This window comes from Glycine soja, chromosome 10, assembly GCF_004193775.1.
Source record: "Glycine soja cultivar W05 chromosome 10, ASM419377v2, whole genome shotgun sequence".
Taxonomy (NCBI): domain Eukaryota; kingdom Viridiplantae; phylum Streptophyta; class Magnoliopsida; order Fabales; family Fabaceae; genus Glycine; species Glycine soja.
Genome location: NC_041011.1, coordinates 41,980,494 through 41,997,325, shown reverse-complemented (window position 1 = coordinate 41,997,325; position 16,832 = coordinate 41,980,494). Strand labels below are relative to the sequence as shown.

Here is a 16,832-nt window from a genome sequence, read left to right as displayed (position 1 = left end):
AATGTCTATTTTGCCCTTCCGCACGTCCTCATACTTATGAAACCAGTATGGTCCATTCTCTGAGAATGAGATAGTGATGGGCTTAGTTTTCGAACTGTATGTCAATGATCGTTCATCATTCTCCTTACTGGTTTGGCCCAGAGAAGGAGATAAGGTGGACGTAATCTCTATTTTCTCTTTGTCATTATCTTCTCTCACTCTTCCATCTTCAGATTATATGGAAAAAACAAATATTAAATAATAGCTGCTAAAAACATTTCCATTTAACATGATTATTCTAATTTATATATACATAGAATATCAAAATTTAAAATTTAGGTTAATTAAAATTTATAACGAATACAAAATTAAAAACACTTCTTTTAAGAATGAGAATTTATAGTGAGATTTGTTCTCTTTATCCACTCCTATAATTTTTTTTATTATACTATGGACATATTAAAATACTAATTCATGATATAAAGATAAATTATAAATACTAGACAAAGTAGAGTATATATAACTTAAAATTAAATTTTCTTGCACACAAATACACAAAGTAGGAATATCTATCTCTATATCAATATTTTTCTTGTTTATTCTTTAAAATTTAATTTTATGTATTATTTTCTAAATTAGAAAAATAATTCTTTCAATCATCCTTTGTTTGTTTTTTTTTAAATTACCCTTATATTTAATTTTCTTAACATTTCATTCCACTAGATATACTTTCTTTTATCACAATTTAAATTATTCAACATAAATCTAATATTTATTTCTTATTTCTAGAAATATTTATTTATTACAAATTTTAATTGAAATTAATTTATATATTATAAAAAATTATTTATAGTTGTTCTCTTAAATTAAAAAAAGGAATTATTGAATAATAATGTGGTTTTGTATATATAACTACAAGGTTTAATTAGACACTTAGTCCGTATAAAATCCTAATAAATCCTAATAAGTGAATTTTTTAATCTTAAAGTTGAATAAATAAATTTTTTAATTTTAAAGTTTATATTTTAATTTCCAACAAATCTTTATTGTTAAATTTTTTTAATTATGACAAAAATATTTTAGAAATTAAAATCTAAATTTCAAAAACTAAATCATTCACTTATTAATTATAAAACTAAAAAATAAATTTTAAAATTATAAAAATTAAATGAATAATTTAAATCTTACTATAAAAGTATAAATCCTTAGCAGTGGAACGTGGAATAAAAGAAAGGACTGGAATTACATTTACAGTGCAAAACCAAAACCTTAACCCAACCGGACCGGGGCTATCAAAGGCAGAGGAGAGAGTAACGAAGGTAACTTTTTCTTTCTTTCGTGTCGTTTTATTGCGAAAACGATTCATTCTCAGCGTCGTTTCATGTTTGTATGCGGAATATTTCTGGTTGCCGGAGAGAAGATTGGGAACAAGCAAGACAAAAAATCAACTTTGTTTTTGAAAAAATCGTGCACCTGAACCTGAGTTCCTGTTCCTTTTCTTGTTCGCAGGTTGCTTCTAACTGTTCAGAATCATGTCTTGGTGCACCATTGAGTCCGATCCCGGTATGCAAAGTTCATGAGTTTTGTTTTTGAGATTAATAATGGTTAGAGTTGTGGCTAGGGTTGAGAGTCTTGTTTGATAGAGATGCTGTTTGACTGGTGCTCTCTTTTATACTTTGATTTTGCTTCTTTTTCTCCCAGGTGTGTTTACAGAACTTATTCAGCAAATGCAAGTGAAAGGAGTACAGGTATTTTTATTATGTTGGATATGTATTTTTTTCATATTCTTTAGCTTGGTTTTGGTGTGGGATATTGGTTTTTGTTTCTTGTTTAGGAGCTTTTGCTTCCCTTGGGGGTAGGGAGGGGACAACAATTGTTTTATTTTTAATAAATATTCTCTATTTTGGTAAATTTTTAAAATAAAAACATAATTTATTTATTTTTATTTATAAACGTTGCATAACTCTCTAAACTTAAAAATATAATATCACCCTCCCTTTCTTATCTCTCTAAAACCTAACTCTCAAAGACATATTGGGGATGATTGTTTCAAGCTATAATATTGCATTCTCAGGAATATTATACCTAGGAATTTTATTCCCATGAACAGGGTTGGTTAGCATTTAGTATCAACGTTACAGGGATATTTAACTGTCAAATTTTTCTGTTTGTTAGTGTCCTAACATTCATAATAATGTAAATAACTCTGTTGAAGAGAAGAGAGGAAGAATACAACTAGGGGGCAACTAAAAAATACCCTCCAAGCCCGTTTAATTGAGATAGAAGAAGGTGAACAAAATAAAGAAAGCATCAAGTCTGCCCCGTCACTTTGCAGATGGTAACTCCCTTGAAGCAACCACAAACCTATGAGCTGAGCACAATGCCAATAAGAAGAGATAAGCACAACCTATGCTGTCATAATTCTAGTAGTATGAGACTTTCTAAAGGATGCAAGCATCTGATCCAACCAATCTCACAAAAGAACTATATAGACTGCACACCCCCTGACTTGATAATGCCAGCCTTCTTGTCTTCTCAAAACCCAATATAATGAAGTAAGGAATCATCATAAGCCCCGCCAAAGTCTGAGGGCACTCTCTGTGCTCACACAGAATCTTAAAATATTGTCCCATGGTACATGAACTAATATAATGAGTCAAAGGGTGTAGGTTATCTTAATAGCACCAAAAAATGATGGAGGAAAGGAAGCTGTACCACCTTTTTAAAATTAAAGGGTTTGTGAGGAAGTGAAATACCTTAATCTGAAGTTAGTTTTCACATAGCAATGCTATTGGCTGGGGTTTTCATTTTCAGGCAAGAAAGCATGAACCATAGATTGAGAATGGAAAATAACGCTGCTGAATGGAAAAGAGACTTTTCCTATAGAGTTGAGAGAAGTACAGAGAAAGTTATCTAATGGATGGGATTTGGATCATTAGCCATGGTTAGCCTTTGAAGCTCTTGATACCATAAAGAGTTGAGAGAAGTCAAGAGGAAATGATCTGATGAAAATTTTATTGAACTGTAAAAATGAATTTATATTACAAAGAGAAATTTTTTCAAGGCTCATACACACAGACACACTCAAAACCAAGATAGCTTCTGCTACAAACTAAAAAACTAAAACCTAACTTGACCTGTAGTAGACTCCAGCTATCAAACTGAATGTTAGTGAGCTAACTAATTCTGACAGGGCACTGACGCAAAAACTGACAAGGTGCTGATTCAGCTCAACTCACAATCTGGTGCAGCCACCAGAATATACATATACAGATAACAGCCGCACACTAATTACATTATCACCCTCTAAATGCCCTCAGGAAAAGCTTGGACCTTGTGCAAAGGGATTCTTGTTCCTGGGCATGTGTTAAGCAAATTGTTGTTTACCTTTTCTTGCCAATTCAGAGCATGACTGTTTGGAACTAATCTGGGTTTGTCACTACCAAAATGGAAAACTACCAGAAAATTATCAATTTGAATTGTTCAACTGAGAATTTTTCAATTTATTGACCATGGAAATTGTTCAATGTTGTTATCCAAAATAAATGTGGTAAATTCCCGGGCTCAGAAAAAACACTTACTTTTGTTTTTTCTGGTTCCAGTTTGAATATTTTTATGCTTGCTATCCCAAATTCCTCACGCCTAGATATGCCTTGGCAGGTTGAGGAACTTTATTCATTGGATCTTGACTCTCTCAACAGCCTTAGGTCAGTGTACTATATCAGCTAGTCTTGAACTTGTAATGATAGCCCATATGTTATGATAATTGATTTGTGAACATTTCCCTGCTCTCTTTCTGTGGGATTTTGTCCTCAATTTCAGGCCTGTTTATGGGTTGATTTTTCTTTTCAAATGGCGTCCAGGAGAAAAGGATGACCGAGTGGTTATCAAAGATCCCAACCCTAACTTGTTTTTTGCTAGTCAGGTTATTTTTACTTTAATAATTAAAAGCCAATATCATACTTGTTTTGTCGTTGTATGGTTTTACTGATCTAGCCGTCCATTTGTAGGTAATTAATAATGCTTGTGCAACCCAAGCAATCTTGTCCATTCTTATGAATTCACCAGACATTGACATTGGTCCAGAGCTGACGAAATTGAAAGAATTTACCAAGAATTTCCCTCCTGAACTCAAAGGTTTGGCCATCAATAACAGTGAGGCCATACGTACAGCCCATAATAGCTTTGCTAGGCCAGAACCTTTTGTTCCTGAAGAGCAAAAGGTTGCTACCAGAGATGATGATGTTTACCACTTCATAAGCTATCTACCTGTTGATGGGGTACTGTATGAGCTTGATGGATTAAAGGAGGGTCCCATCAGCCTTGGTCAGTGCTCTGGTGGGCAAGGTGATATTGAATGGTTGAAGATAGTGCAGCCTGTGATCCAGGAACGCATTGAAAGGTATTCCCAAAGTGAGATAAGATTCAATCTCCTGGCAGTCATCAAGAACAGGAAAGAGTTGTATACAGCTGAGCTGAAGGAACTTCAGAAGAGGAGGGAGCGCATTTTGCAGCAGCTAGCAGCATCAAAGTCAGACAGACTGGTCGACAATAGCAGTTTTGAGGCACTGAACAATTCTCTCTCTGAAGTGAATGCTGGGATTGAAGCTGCGACTGAGAAGATCTTGATGGAGGAAGAAAAATTCAAAAAATGGAAAACAGAAAATATTCGCAGGAAACACAACTACATACCCTTTTTGTTTAACTTTCTAAAGATTCTTGCTGAGAAGAAGCAGCTGAAGCCCCTCATTGAGAAGGCCAAGCAGAAAACAAGCAGCCCTCGGTGAAGAATGTTTTATACAACCTTATGCGTGGATTTTTTTCCCCAGATATGAGTATGCCCATATGTATCACGTTGCACTTAATTATTATTTTTAGCATTCTCTTAAGTACTGATGCACACAAGCTTCTTCTGATCCAAGGATATAACTCTACCCTCTTTGGTAAGGATTCTTCATTAGTTCTCTTTACTAGTGATTCTGGATTCAATAATATACTGTTAGAGGATGAATTTAATCTTCAAAGCAAATCTTTAGCTCCCTCCCGTCACCCCCCTCCTCGGTTTGTCTCTCTGCAGATGAAAGGAGAGACGTTAATCAAGTTGTGATTGACCTGATCTTCTTTGGTTAATGTTTGAAAAACACCATCTCATTAATCTTGTTTCATACAGGAATTCTTTAACATTCAGCGGAATAGTTAAAATGAATGCCTGTGCTGAAAAATTGACCCGAGAAATACTAGCCTTTTCAATTTACAGATGATTCTGTGAGGTCTTGATTCCTCTTTTAGTGGACCACTCATCCTCAAGTTTTTGGTTGCTCCCATTTCAGTTGCATCATATCATCTCATGTTAAGGAACATGTCTATTGTCTGATGCCTTTCTATGGTTAAAATTTGATCTTGTTCATCAAATTAAACTTGCGTTTGCGTGAAACTCTTCCATTTCAAAAAACGCGTCTATAAAGTATAAATTGCATATCACTCCACGCTGCACCAACTTTGCTCTTTTATTTGGGAGTATTCGGAATTCTGTGGTCGTTATGTCAGGGATTTACAATGTGATTAAAATTAAACTTCTTTCATGAGCGCAAGAGTAATTCATATTATTAATTCGATTAAGGATCCTTAAAAAATCGATTAAGGGGATTTGACATTGTCTGCACGATCAACGAGTAAACGTACTAATGGACGAGGAGAAGAATTTAAATTAGCGAAACGCTCAATTTGTGGCTTGTAGAGAAAAAAATATCCATACTTCACAAAGTCACGAAATAGATTTATCGAGTGCAATGCCAATCAAATCTTTACAACTATCTTGGAGTACTAGGAGTTTTATATTAGCACACTTCCTAAATGGTAGAAGCAAAATCCTTTTTATTTCGAGAAAATCATTTTCATAAGGTTAAATTAAAAAAAAATTATGTGCTTAACCAAATGATTAGATGGTATCATGTCATGGTAACGGTGGTTGTTTACTTGTTTTACAAGAATCTATTTTTGATAAATTCGTAAAAGAACAACAAATGATTTGGACAGAGAAAATCAAACCCGAATTAATAATTTATCCAATTAAAAATAAATAAAAACGATGAAAGTTAACATTTGTTTATGGCAAGATATAAGAAATTAAAAAGCACGTTTAAGCAAAGGTTGTCTGAGAAAGAGCATTTGCATTTCCCTCCTCCATGCTAGTAGCTTGGCTTGGGACTGGTTGGCGAAGAATCCAATTTCTCTTCCTATTGTATGCATTACGTTGAGAAAGAGTGTTTCAGATCCCGAACCGTATCGTACTATAGTTATAGGTAGTAGCGTTAGCGTGATTGATCAGTGATCACTATCAGATCAGAATTGTGATCGTGGATCGAAGCAAGCAATGTTCAAATTCTTGAAAGAGGTGGTGAGTGGATCTGGAACCGGCCTCAAAGATCTACCATACAATACCGGTGAACCTTACGCTTCTGCTTGGGGCTCTTGGCTTCATTTTCGCGGCACATCCAAGGTAACTAGCTCACTCTCACTTCTTCTTCTAATTCGTATACTCGTAATTCCAACTATATGTACATAAAAATTCATATTTATGTCAATGTTACCTTCAATCTGGAACTAAACCTAAATAATTTGACGTTGATTTGGTTTTTGTTTCAGGATGACGGTTCTCCTGTGCCAATATTTTCTCTGTCTGGGAGCAAAGCTCAGGATGGGCATTTAGCTGCGGGGCGTAATGGCGTTAAAAGTCTTCGCACTGTAAGCTTAGCTTGTCTTGTGTTGCTGCGGGGGTTTCAATTTTTTTTGGATGATTTTCTCCTTTTGATGGTGCAATTTTTCAGGTTAGGCATCCGAATATTTTGTCGTTTCTTCACAGCACCGAGATCGAAACCGTCGACGCTGGTTCTCCCAAGGTTACAATTTATATGGTGACCGAGCCGGTGATGCCGCCGTTGGACAAGATTAAGGAGTTGAGTCTTGAAGGTACACAAAGGTATCAATGGAGTTCCCACTTCATATCATGATGTATTTGGGTTGGTGAGGCATCATTTGACAGCTTTCATTGTACATGAATGGATTAAGTAGTATTCTTTTGTTATATTTTACTCCTTGTTGGAGTTGTAGGGATGAATATTATGCTTGGGGCCTGCATCAAATAGCAAAAGCTGTGAGCTTCTTAAATAACGATTGTAAACTTGTGAGTGTTCATGAGCTAAATATAAATATGGTTTTTATGCTCACTGGTTGCTTTTTTTGTGTTTTTTTTTCTGACCAACTTTGCGTGTTGCAGGTTCATGGTAATGTTTGCTTGGCTAGTGTTGTTGTCACACAAGCATTGGACTGGAAACTCCATGCTTTTGATGTTCTATCAGAGTTTGATGGGAGTAATGAAGCTTCTTCTGGGCAAATGCTGGTAATTTAGTGTTTGGCTGCAATACCTTGTTTTCTTGTTAGCTTTAGCATAGGTTTCTTGGTATGAGGTTAAAAGGTCATGAATGTCCTTACTCTTTGGCCGACCAAAGTGTGATTTCAAAAATTATTCTCAAGCTACAGCCTTTTGTTGCTTCACTTTACTGGTCTTCAGCATTTGAGCATCTATTTATAAAGTTTATGGCAAAATTGACTGACATTATGGATGCTCTCTTGAAAGGAGTCCCCCCCCCCCCCCCCACGGTGGGAATGGGGGATCAGCAATATGCATGGCTTGTTGGATCACAATACAAATCAATGGAACTGGCAAAATCTGACTAAGCTTCAAGCACTTGATTAATTATTTTCGTAACTCAATACCTAAAAAGTGTAGCATGAGTTCAACCACCCAATTAACCTTTACTAGTTAACTAGTGTTTATTTCACTTCTTTTTTGTGTATTCTAGCTGTAGATACTCCTTCAACAGCACCTGTTGGTGTAAGCTCAACACCAGATTTTGCTGAACACCCTGTCCCTACATCCCCAACGTCAACAGATGGCTGGGGGGAACTAGAGAATGGACTCGACGAGGAGCGTGAAAATGACAAGGATGGGTGGGATGATCTGGAACCACTTGAAGAAATAAAACCAGCTCCAGCTCTTGCAAAAATTCAAGCAGCTCAAAGGAGGCCAGTTCCTCAACCTGATTCGCAGCTAAAAACAAGGTATTGGTTATTCAACTATTAGTATTTTGGAAGGGATTTCCTCATTTCCTTGTCTGCTAGTGTTACTATTTAAAATTTTCCGATGTCAGATTGGAAGTTATTTATCCATGTACTGGCATTATAAAATACTTATATGTCCATGCCTATGATTAATTACAAAATCATCACAAAGTGATTGATGCAAGTGTATGAATTACTAGTTCAGGTTTGCAACTAATGATTGAATTTGGTGTTTAATAAAATAGTATACTCACCTTTCGCTAAGGCATGAATTTGGTAATTGTTACCGAAAAAATTACAATTATGTTTTCGAGATGCTGGCCATTTTATTTAGCTTTTGATCTGTGCTTGAAACGTGAAAGCTTACAATCCCTAGATGCAAAAGGAATATTGCCAATCCCATTAATTAATTTAAATTCATTTACTTGTGAATGTTATGTTCTCGTGTACCAATTGGAAGGGTTTTCTTTTATTTTTTAATTTTAGCCTCAAGTTTGCGATCCAAAAGTACACCAAAGTTGAGCAAGGATGAAGATGGTGATTTGTGGGGTTCCATAGCAGCTCCTGCTCCAAAAACATCAAAACGTTTTATTGAACAAGTGGTCTCAATAACTTAAAAAAGGATAGACTTAGAATGCAGAAGAAAAAGACGAAACAATCAATTTAATAATGTTCTTTTAAATGGGTAAGATAAAATTGATTGTAATAAAATAAATGAGACAAGGGAAGAGAGAAATGCAAACTTGATTTAGACTGGTTCGGTCACTTTCTGTGCCCACGTTTAGTCCTCAAGCAACTCACTTGAGATTTTCACTAATTTTGTATAAAATCTTTTTACAACTTTTGAACACCCAAGGAATCCCTTTCCCTTGCGTTCAGGAAACTCACAATTCAAGAGACAATCAGTCTCTTGATTACAATAGACTTTTTGAGAAAAATATAAAGATTTATCTACTTTAGAGTGGATAATACAATTTGAAGTTCCTAGATGAACTTTTCAATAGATTTGCAAGTGTTTGTCCAAGAGTTGTTGATAGAGTATTTGATAATGAAGTTCTCTTAGAATATCTTTTTTTTGCTTTCTCACACACATATATAAACCCTTCATGTCTTTTCAAAATGGTTTGAAGAGATGTGTCTTTTTAAAAAAAAAATTCTGAAATCTTTTACTCGTAATCGATTACAAACATCTGGTAATTGATCACACAGTTATATTTTGAAAAATTGAATTTCAAGAGTTCTGTTGCTTGTAATTGATTACATATCAATGATAATCAATTACAACTTTTAAATTCAAATTTCAAAACCTTTCTAAAAGTTATTTTCTCAAAATTTTCCTCTGGTAATCGATTACAAAGAGTCTTAACATGTTGGAAACAATACGTTTTAAGGCAAAAACTGATCTTGAAGCAATGTTTGTTTGTTGAAACAATTTTATCTTAATCTTGAAACGATGTTTAACCTTTGAATGTTTGTTGAAGTGATCTTGAAAACAACCTTATTTGATTATAACTGTAAATGATGATGATGATGATCCTTGGGCTTCCATTGCTGCTCCTGCACCCACTACTAAGGCAGCATTAGTTGAATTATTCAGGGCAACAAGGCTATGGTGTAATTAGTTTCATATTGTTATAGGAAAGTTTTTTGTCTAATTATTTCCTTAAACCTGTTCTATACTCAATGGTTCTAGTACTGTACACTTGCTTGTGTATTTAGTGGTGCAGTAATTAAGCATATAAACGTCAACTGACTACTGAGAGCTTCTTAAAGGCAAAAATAATAAATAACTAATTGCAATTGGTCACATTGGAAGACGAATTGCAATAACAAAGTTGGTTTTGATTTTATTTTTTATGTATTCCGATCTAGCTGGTGAAGTTAAAACCCACATGGATGATGATGACACAGCGGAAGTTTCCATGACACGAAAAGGGTTTGAGATCACACTCACATGTAATATAAGCATGGTATTCAAAATTGGGCTGGATTGATCAGTTAGATCAGGAACTAGTTAAATCATTGATAAGGACAATTCAGAAAACTAATGAAATAAAAAATCAACAAAAAAAATGCTCGAACCAATCTAGAATTTGTCAAAAGCATTCAAACTTGGATGATAATGGAAGACAAAAAATTTACTTGAATTGGTTTTTAAATATTATTTTTTCTTAAATTTTTATTTAATATATTTTTAAATTAATGAAGGTTCATATATGATATTTATATATATAATATTATTACTTAGCTATTTCTTATGAATTTTTTATTTTATAAAACATGTAAATGGATTTTTATATTAATTTAAAATTGATATTTTTTATAACTTTATATTAGTTTGTATTAATATATTATTAAATTTTAAATATTTTTATCGTTTCAACTTTAGTCTACTCATTATTTAATTAATGAACAATAAATTAATATCTTTGTTGGTTTAATTACTGATTTAATTTTAAAAACATTGATTATAAGTTTAATGTGTTTGATCCTTTTTTACAAAGTAATGTCGGAAGAAAAAAAAAGCTAGGGAAGGAAAAGTGTTGCATTTTTCTTAAAATATATTAAATTTACATTATTCACAGGTGTTGATGCCAATATTTATATATTCAATATAAAAAATTAGACAATAAATTGCATGATTATTAAAAACAACATTACTAAAAGAATAAATATATTTTTGTATTATAAATATATTGTTTAGGTACAGACAACTCACTTTGTTTACTTTCTCCAACTTTTAAGTTTTATTATTATTATTTTCTTTTTATCATACATTACTCTTTATGATTAGCTGAAAACTGTTTTATCATCTCAAATTACTCTATTTTTTTTTCTATTTTTAAATTTATCTTCAATAACTAATTTAGTTGGTATACTGCACAAGTCAAATTTAACGCGCAAAATTTATGATTATAATTATTCATCATAAAAAAATTATTCATATCAGAAAATTAATAAAACCTCAGAATTTTATTTATAGAAGAATATTAAATATATCTAAATATAATTAGTCAACCTAATAAAATAAAATAATTAAAATTCATTAATAATTCTCTGTTTTAATATATTCAAAACATGATAAATGTGGTCCAGATTATGAGATATGTTAAAACTAAACTAAGCAAGAAATAAAAGAATTTAAATTAATAAGAAATAAAATAATTTAAATTAATATATAAGTTAAAGAGATAAAGGTAATTGAAGAGATAAGGATAATTTATCAAAAAAAATCCCGGTGAAATAAAAAATGGAAGAGGCAAATTAATTTAAATCGTGAAAGAATTCAAATCAAAAGAAAGAGGATAGTTAAAAGAAAAAAAAAATTAAACACGAAATTCAACATGAGAGAAAGTAAAGATTATACAATATAACTATTCTATTTTTTTTATAATGATATTGTTTTTGCGAAACATTGAAAATTTAACTTATTATTAATTTTTATTAAAAAAGCAAATTGACTATTTTTAGTCAAGTTTATCATTTTAATCATATTATTCTCTCCTAACATTAAGACTTTGAATCTAAGTTACATTAAATATTTAAGTCTAATTTCATTCGAACGAATAAAAGATTGATAATTATTTAAATTTATGATACAAATATTATTTTTTAAAAGAAAATAATGATAATTAAAAATATATAATATTATAATTTAAATTATTATTATAAATTAATAATAAAAAAACCTCATACCCACAAAAATAATAATTTAAAATTCATTAATCTAGAGGGAGACCTGTAATGTATTGTCTTCAATATTTATCTTTTTAATGACGTTAACTTTAAAATTTAGATGGATAGTTTTGAATCGTTCTAAATAAATAAAGGATCAAATAAATTTGTAAAAAGAAAATGTCAAATTCAACAACAAAAATTAAGATAAAGTACTTCAAAAGTTTCAGAAAAAAGGACTACAAAAGTCATTTAGTCATTTATTTATTATGATTTTGAATTTTGGTATAATTTATAATTATTTATAATAAATTTTAATTATATAAAAACAAATATTAATAATACATGAACTAAAATATTCATCTATTTTATATTAAGAAAGATTACCATTTAATTTTTTATTTTATTTTTACAGTTTTAATAAGGGGAAATGTAAAACTAAAAGGATATTTATGTTTGAGATAAAAAAGAAATAAAAAAAAAAGTTGTCATAAATAAATGAAAAGAAAAAGAAGGGGGCAACTCCCGTCGATTGAACAAGTCTGAAGCTGAAGTGCAGGGTAGGATACTTCTTTCAAATTTATGTGATCGGGAACCCTAAACCCCCAAAGCCTTTGACTTTGTTCAATCCTTCGACATGAGTATGACCCAATTCGCCATGGTATGCTTCTTTGACTCTCTCTCTCAACATACGTGAATTATCTCCTCACGAATTCCAATTTTTTGCTGCCTTGCGCTCCCTCTTTCTGGGTATTATGTTTTTCTGGGTTGTAGCGGATTACGTTGTTAAACCTCAAAGTTAAAATTTTTTAGAACCCTTGGACATGTTTTAGCACCAAGCTTGTTCCTTTTTCTTTTCTCATGTTAATTGAAGGATTTTTTTTAGGACAATTGCTTCTATGATTGGTGTCAATTTAATATCATGATTGTCTGATGATTTGCTTTAACTTAATGTTATGTGAACTAGCATGGCACTAAGGAGCATCTCTTTAGAAGGGCTTGCCTTGCAGTGTTTAAAACTTTAACTGGGTCTCAGTACTGACTGATGTTTTTGTATTTAAGGTTGAGGAATTGGCTTTTCTTGTCAAGGACAATCTTCCTTGCAAGCATCTAGTTCTCACAATGGAAGAATCCCTTGTTAACTTTCTTCAGGATGATGACACTAGGTAACATTTATGAGATAGTTTGAGTGGTGTTTAACTTGAGTATTAGTCCAAGGTTTTAGCATCACAGTTCACTTATTAATTTCAAAACCGTATAGGGCATTTCTTACATTCATGGAATATAAATATTGTCTTAAGGACTTAATGTATATTGATCAATGTGTAAAGGGGGCCTCTGGAGAATGGCTCCAAGTTTCGTTGGTCATTTAGTTTTTGTGGCAGTTGAGCATATGCATGTTGTGTTAAATAGTTGTTTTACAATGGTTGGAATTTTTTTCTCTCTGGTAGGATGGTATCATATAATTATAATATGCTTCTTAATATCTGTTTTTACTGACTATAGTTCAGATGGGATCTTGGAATTGGAGCCAATGAACTCTTACAATCGTCTTCTATTGCATCGCCTTGCTGAAATATTTGGGTATTTTTCTCATGACTTTTGTTTTAGTCAATTTCAAAGTTCCTTTCTGGTTTCATTTTGAATGTGTTTACTGTTCTTTTATTTGATGGTTTTATAACTGGTGCCAGGTTTGCACATGAATCTGTTGGCGAAGGAGATGATCGCCATTTGATTCTGGAAAGATGTCCAGATACGTCCATGTAAATAAACTTCCCTCTTTTATCTCTCCTGGCTCTTTTTATATCAAGCATAATTTGGATTACTTTATTTTATTAATATATCAGTAATTATTGCAAGGTTTCTTTTGCAAAATAACCTTTATGTTGGATGGATTGCAGACCTCCAGTCCTTGTTAGTGATATCCTATGGAAGTATGATGATGAACCTCAATCTTTGGTTACATCCCACCAAATATTAAGGAGAAGTGAATCCTCTCCAGGTAATGCATGCTACTGATTCTTCTCTCAGTCAGTTACCATAGCACATTATGTACAATATTGATCCCACCTACCTTTAGAATCTACCATTATAAAAGACATAACATATAATGCATGAAGTGAATGAGATTTACTGTTTACTATTTTATTTAAAACTTGGGAATACTGTGGGAAATTTTTTGTATGCTAAAATTAGTTTATTTTTATATAACTAATTATAATTTTTTATGCAGTAATTATTGTTAATTTTTAATTGTATACATTGAACTTCTCATATGGAAAATAGTAATTTTCTTAATGTCTTCTTACCATTACATAGACTGAATGTCTTTTTCTATGATATAGATTCTTGTTCTGTGTTAACAGATTAGCAAGTGTACCAATTTTATTACAAGTAATAAAGATTAAAATGGGAGTCCAAGTGTTGAATCCACAGGGATGCAAATCCAATTATTAAGCAATGAGAAGAAAGAAAAGAAGACAGAGACAGAGAATTCTAAATGTGAAATTTGGAGTAAGACAAATAACAAGAAAGATAGCAAGAAAAATAAACAATAATTTAAAATGCAAAAAAAGATGAAATAATAAACAAGAAAACAAAGATAATTAAAAGATGATATTTGAATGCAATTATGTTAGGGCCTAGCATGTCTTATTTGCTTAAGACGTATGATTTTAGATTTTTATCTGTCAATTTGGTGAATTTTTTCTACTCACATCTATTAATATGTTCAATCCGGATCCCTTACGATGAAGAGTCTAATTTACGTATTCTCTCTCCCAAATCCCTTTGTAAGGATGGAATCATAAACAACATTAAGTATAAAGATGTATGCAGAGGCACAACAAAGTCACTCTATCCCTAGCAATTCAATGTTGAGATGTACTTTTCCAATTCTTTAGACATTACCATTTTTCAATGAATAACCCCTAAAATTAATGCATTTAAGACCTTTCTTGTATTTCTATTAAGAATTACTCTCTCCCAAACGATTAACCCTTAAAGATGATACAAGAATGAATGATACATGAAATTAAAATAAGAATGAATAATAGGAAAACAAACACCTGATTGCATTGATAGATATGAAACATTACAATACATCTGTTGGCTTTTTAGGTCTGTCAGACCCTAACTAAGGGATTTAGGGAGTTGATGTGGATGGAAGAAGGTGATGGATGACTAAAGAGAGAGGGTTTCCCCTAAGGAATAGACCCAGTGTGTGGGGTGTGTCTTTTTCTTCTGTTTTCTCCTCCTTATATAGGCACCAGATAGCTTACTTTTCACGCTAACTTCGGGCTTAGCGCAGGCTTTCGTGCTAAGTGCGCCTTTGGGCTTCTTCTGGGCCTTTTTCGCACTAAGCGTGTGTTGCATGCTGAGCGAAAGTGCACACTGAACTTGTCTCGTGCGCTAAGCATGCTTTCCAATTCTTTCCATTTTTTTTTCAAGGCTTTTTTTTTCTTCCAGTTTTTGCATCAATTTTTCCTCTAAAGTACTTGAAATCTTCTTCTTTTAAATTTTGCTAATAAAAAATAGCAAACATGTTAATTTTTTCATTGTTTCATTAAAAACAATAATAAAGTAAAGAAATCACACTCACTTATTAATCCAAATTAACTATCAAATTAACTTGTATTTTGCAGTTATCATTTTGTTTTCTGGGCCTTAATTTGTGTGCTGCATCTTTTAGTCTTGCAGAAAAACACAGCATCCCTTTCACAGTCACTTGAGGAGAGAAAAGCAGCTTATTTAATTGCTCGTGAGCGAATTTTCTCTATGAAGTTGGAAGAGGTAAAAGAGCCTGGTGAACAAAAGCCACGGAGTGTGCCTGTGGTTGCCCGCAGAATGATTGCCCATGCCCTAGGTCAAAGAATCAATACAAAGAATCAGAATGACTTGGCTAGTGATAGTATGAAGGATGGAGTCCTCACAGATGAATTGAATGCTCAAGATAAGAATATGGAAGAGTCCACTCTCAAGAAAGTTTCTGAAGAGTATTCACACCTAAGAGGGAATTCAAACAACAGCATAAGAAACACGAGCAGTTCTAATGCAGCCTCACTTAATAAAAGGAATGATCAAACAACAGTTGACAAAGATTTGCCAGAATTCTCTCAAGAAAGAAAACAAGGGCTTAGTGTAAGTAAAGACTACATAAAAAAGGAGCACTTGGGAGCTGCAAAGAGAATGTTTGCTCATGCTTTAGGAGTGCATTCTGGGAAGGATGGTTCTGTTCCTAGAAGTAGAAGTGGAGAAATAAAGAAGAATTAGATGAAAAGGTTGTGAAGTATTTAAAAGCAGAATGGTATTCTGTTGCTCCAAATGGACCTGGATAGGTGCTCCCCAAGTTTCAATCAAGCACGAAGATGAGTAACGAGCATGCTTTACTCAGGAGATTCATGCGAAAGACTATCGTAGTATAAAGTTGGTTGCCTAGTTCTGTGATTGTGCTGTAGTAAATTCCCTAGCAGTCAAGTGAAAGGGAATTCTTGAAAAAAACTATCCAGAATCAAGTTTGACCTGATTTGGAGTGAACAGGTTATGGTGTTTTGGCCCCTCGTCTATATGTTGTTGTAAGACATGTAGTTCCAGTTTCATTCTACTGTGTTTAGTCTATTCTGTCAACCTGATGGTTTTTGTTATGGCTGTTCCCAGGGGATGATTTCCCGTCATGGTGGGTGTTATGTATATAATATGTAAAATCACAAATTTCTTGTGTCGTGTTTAGAAATTCCAAATTTCTTCCTCGTTTCCCTTCTATGGTTACAATTGTGTCATTTGTTACAGAAATTAAGGTGTCATCAGCTAGTGACTGTTAGATTTGAGAAAATATTAAAAGTCGTTTTTACTGTTTTCTATACAAACTTTGGAAAATGGGAAATAAAGTTAAAATAAGGTGATATTTTTGTAATTTAATAGTGTAAAGATAAAAACTGAAAATGTTCTCAAATGAACGATACTGTGTTTTTTGTCTGGATGTGAAAAGAGTATCAAAATCCTTATACATCGTTTTAGAGGATAGAATAGGAAGGAAAGAAAGCTAGAGGGGCGGGAAA

The 16,832-nt window shown here is 32.7% G+C and overlaps 3 protein-coding genes across 4 annotated transcripts; all 3 read left to right on the top strand.

Annotated features, from left to right (window-relative positions):
* Window positions 1-1,199: 1,199 nt before the first annotated feature.
* On the top strand, window positions 1,200-4,990 carry LOC114372181 (ubiquitin carboxyl-terminal hydrolase 2-like). The gene is made up of 6 exons (XM_028329629.1): window positions 1,200-1,298; window positions 1,489-1,542; window positions 1,681-1,727; window positions 3,640-3,686; window positions 3,802-3,904; window positions 3,990-4,990. Exons 2-6 carry the CDS (start codon window positions 1,512-1,514, stop codon window positions 4,764-4,766), a joined length of 1,005 nt encoding a protein of 334 aa, XP_028185430.1. The 5' UTR covers window positions 1,200-1,298; window positions 1,489-1,511; the 3' UTR covers window positions 4,767-4,990.
* Window positions 4,991-6,081: 1,091 nt separating this feature from the next.
* Window positions 6,082-8,977, top strand: LOC114370720 (N-terminal kinase-like protein). Of its 2 annotated transcripts, XR_003657909.1 has the most exons (7): window positions 6,082-6,478; window positions 6,625-6,723; window positions 6,807-6,958; window positions 7,090-7,162; window positions 7,256-7,378; window positions 7,842-8,100; window positions 8,587-8,977. XR_003657909.1 is itself a non-coding variant. In XM_028328115.1 (6 exons), exons 1-6 carry the CDS (start codon window positions 6,353-6,355, stop codon window positions 7,845-7,847), a joined length of 579 nt encoding a protein of 192 aa, XP_028183916.1. In that variant the 5' UTR covers window positions 6,082-6,352; the 3' UTR covers window positions 7,848-8,364. The 2 variants fall into 2 exon arrangements, 1 of the variants encoding a protein (XP_028183916.1); XM_028328115.1 differs by lacking the exon at window positions 8,587-8,977 and having other exon boundaries at window positions 7,842-8,364.
* Window positions 8,978-12,265: 3,288 nt separating this feature from the next.
* Window positions 12,266-16,536, top strand: LOC114372644. Its single transcript, XM_028330323.1, has 6 exons — window positions 12,266-12,436; window positions 12,838-12,941; window positions 13,282-13,359; window positions 13,467-13,538; window positions 13,677-13,777; window positions 15,467-16,536. The coding sequence occupies exons 1-6, from the start codon at window positions 12,413-12,415 to the stop codon at window positions 16,045-16,047; spliced, it is 960 nt and encodes a 319-aa protein (XP_028186124.1). The 5' UTR covers window positions 12,266-12,412; the 3' UTR covers window positions 16,048-16,536.
* Window positions 16,537-16,832: the final 296 nt, after the last annotated feature.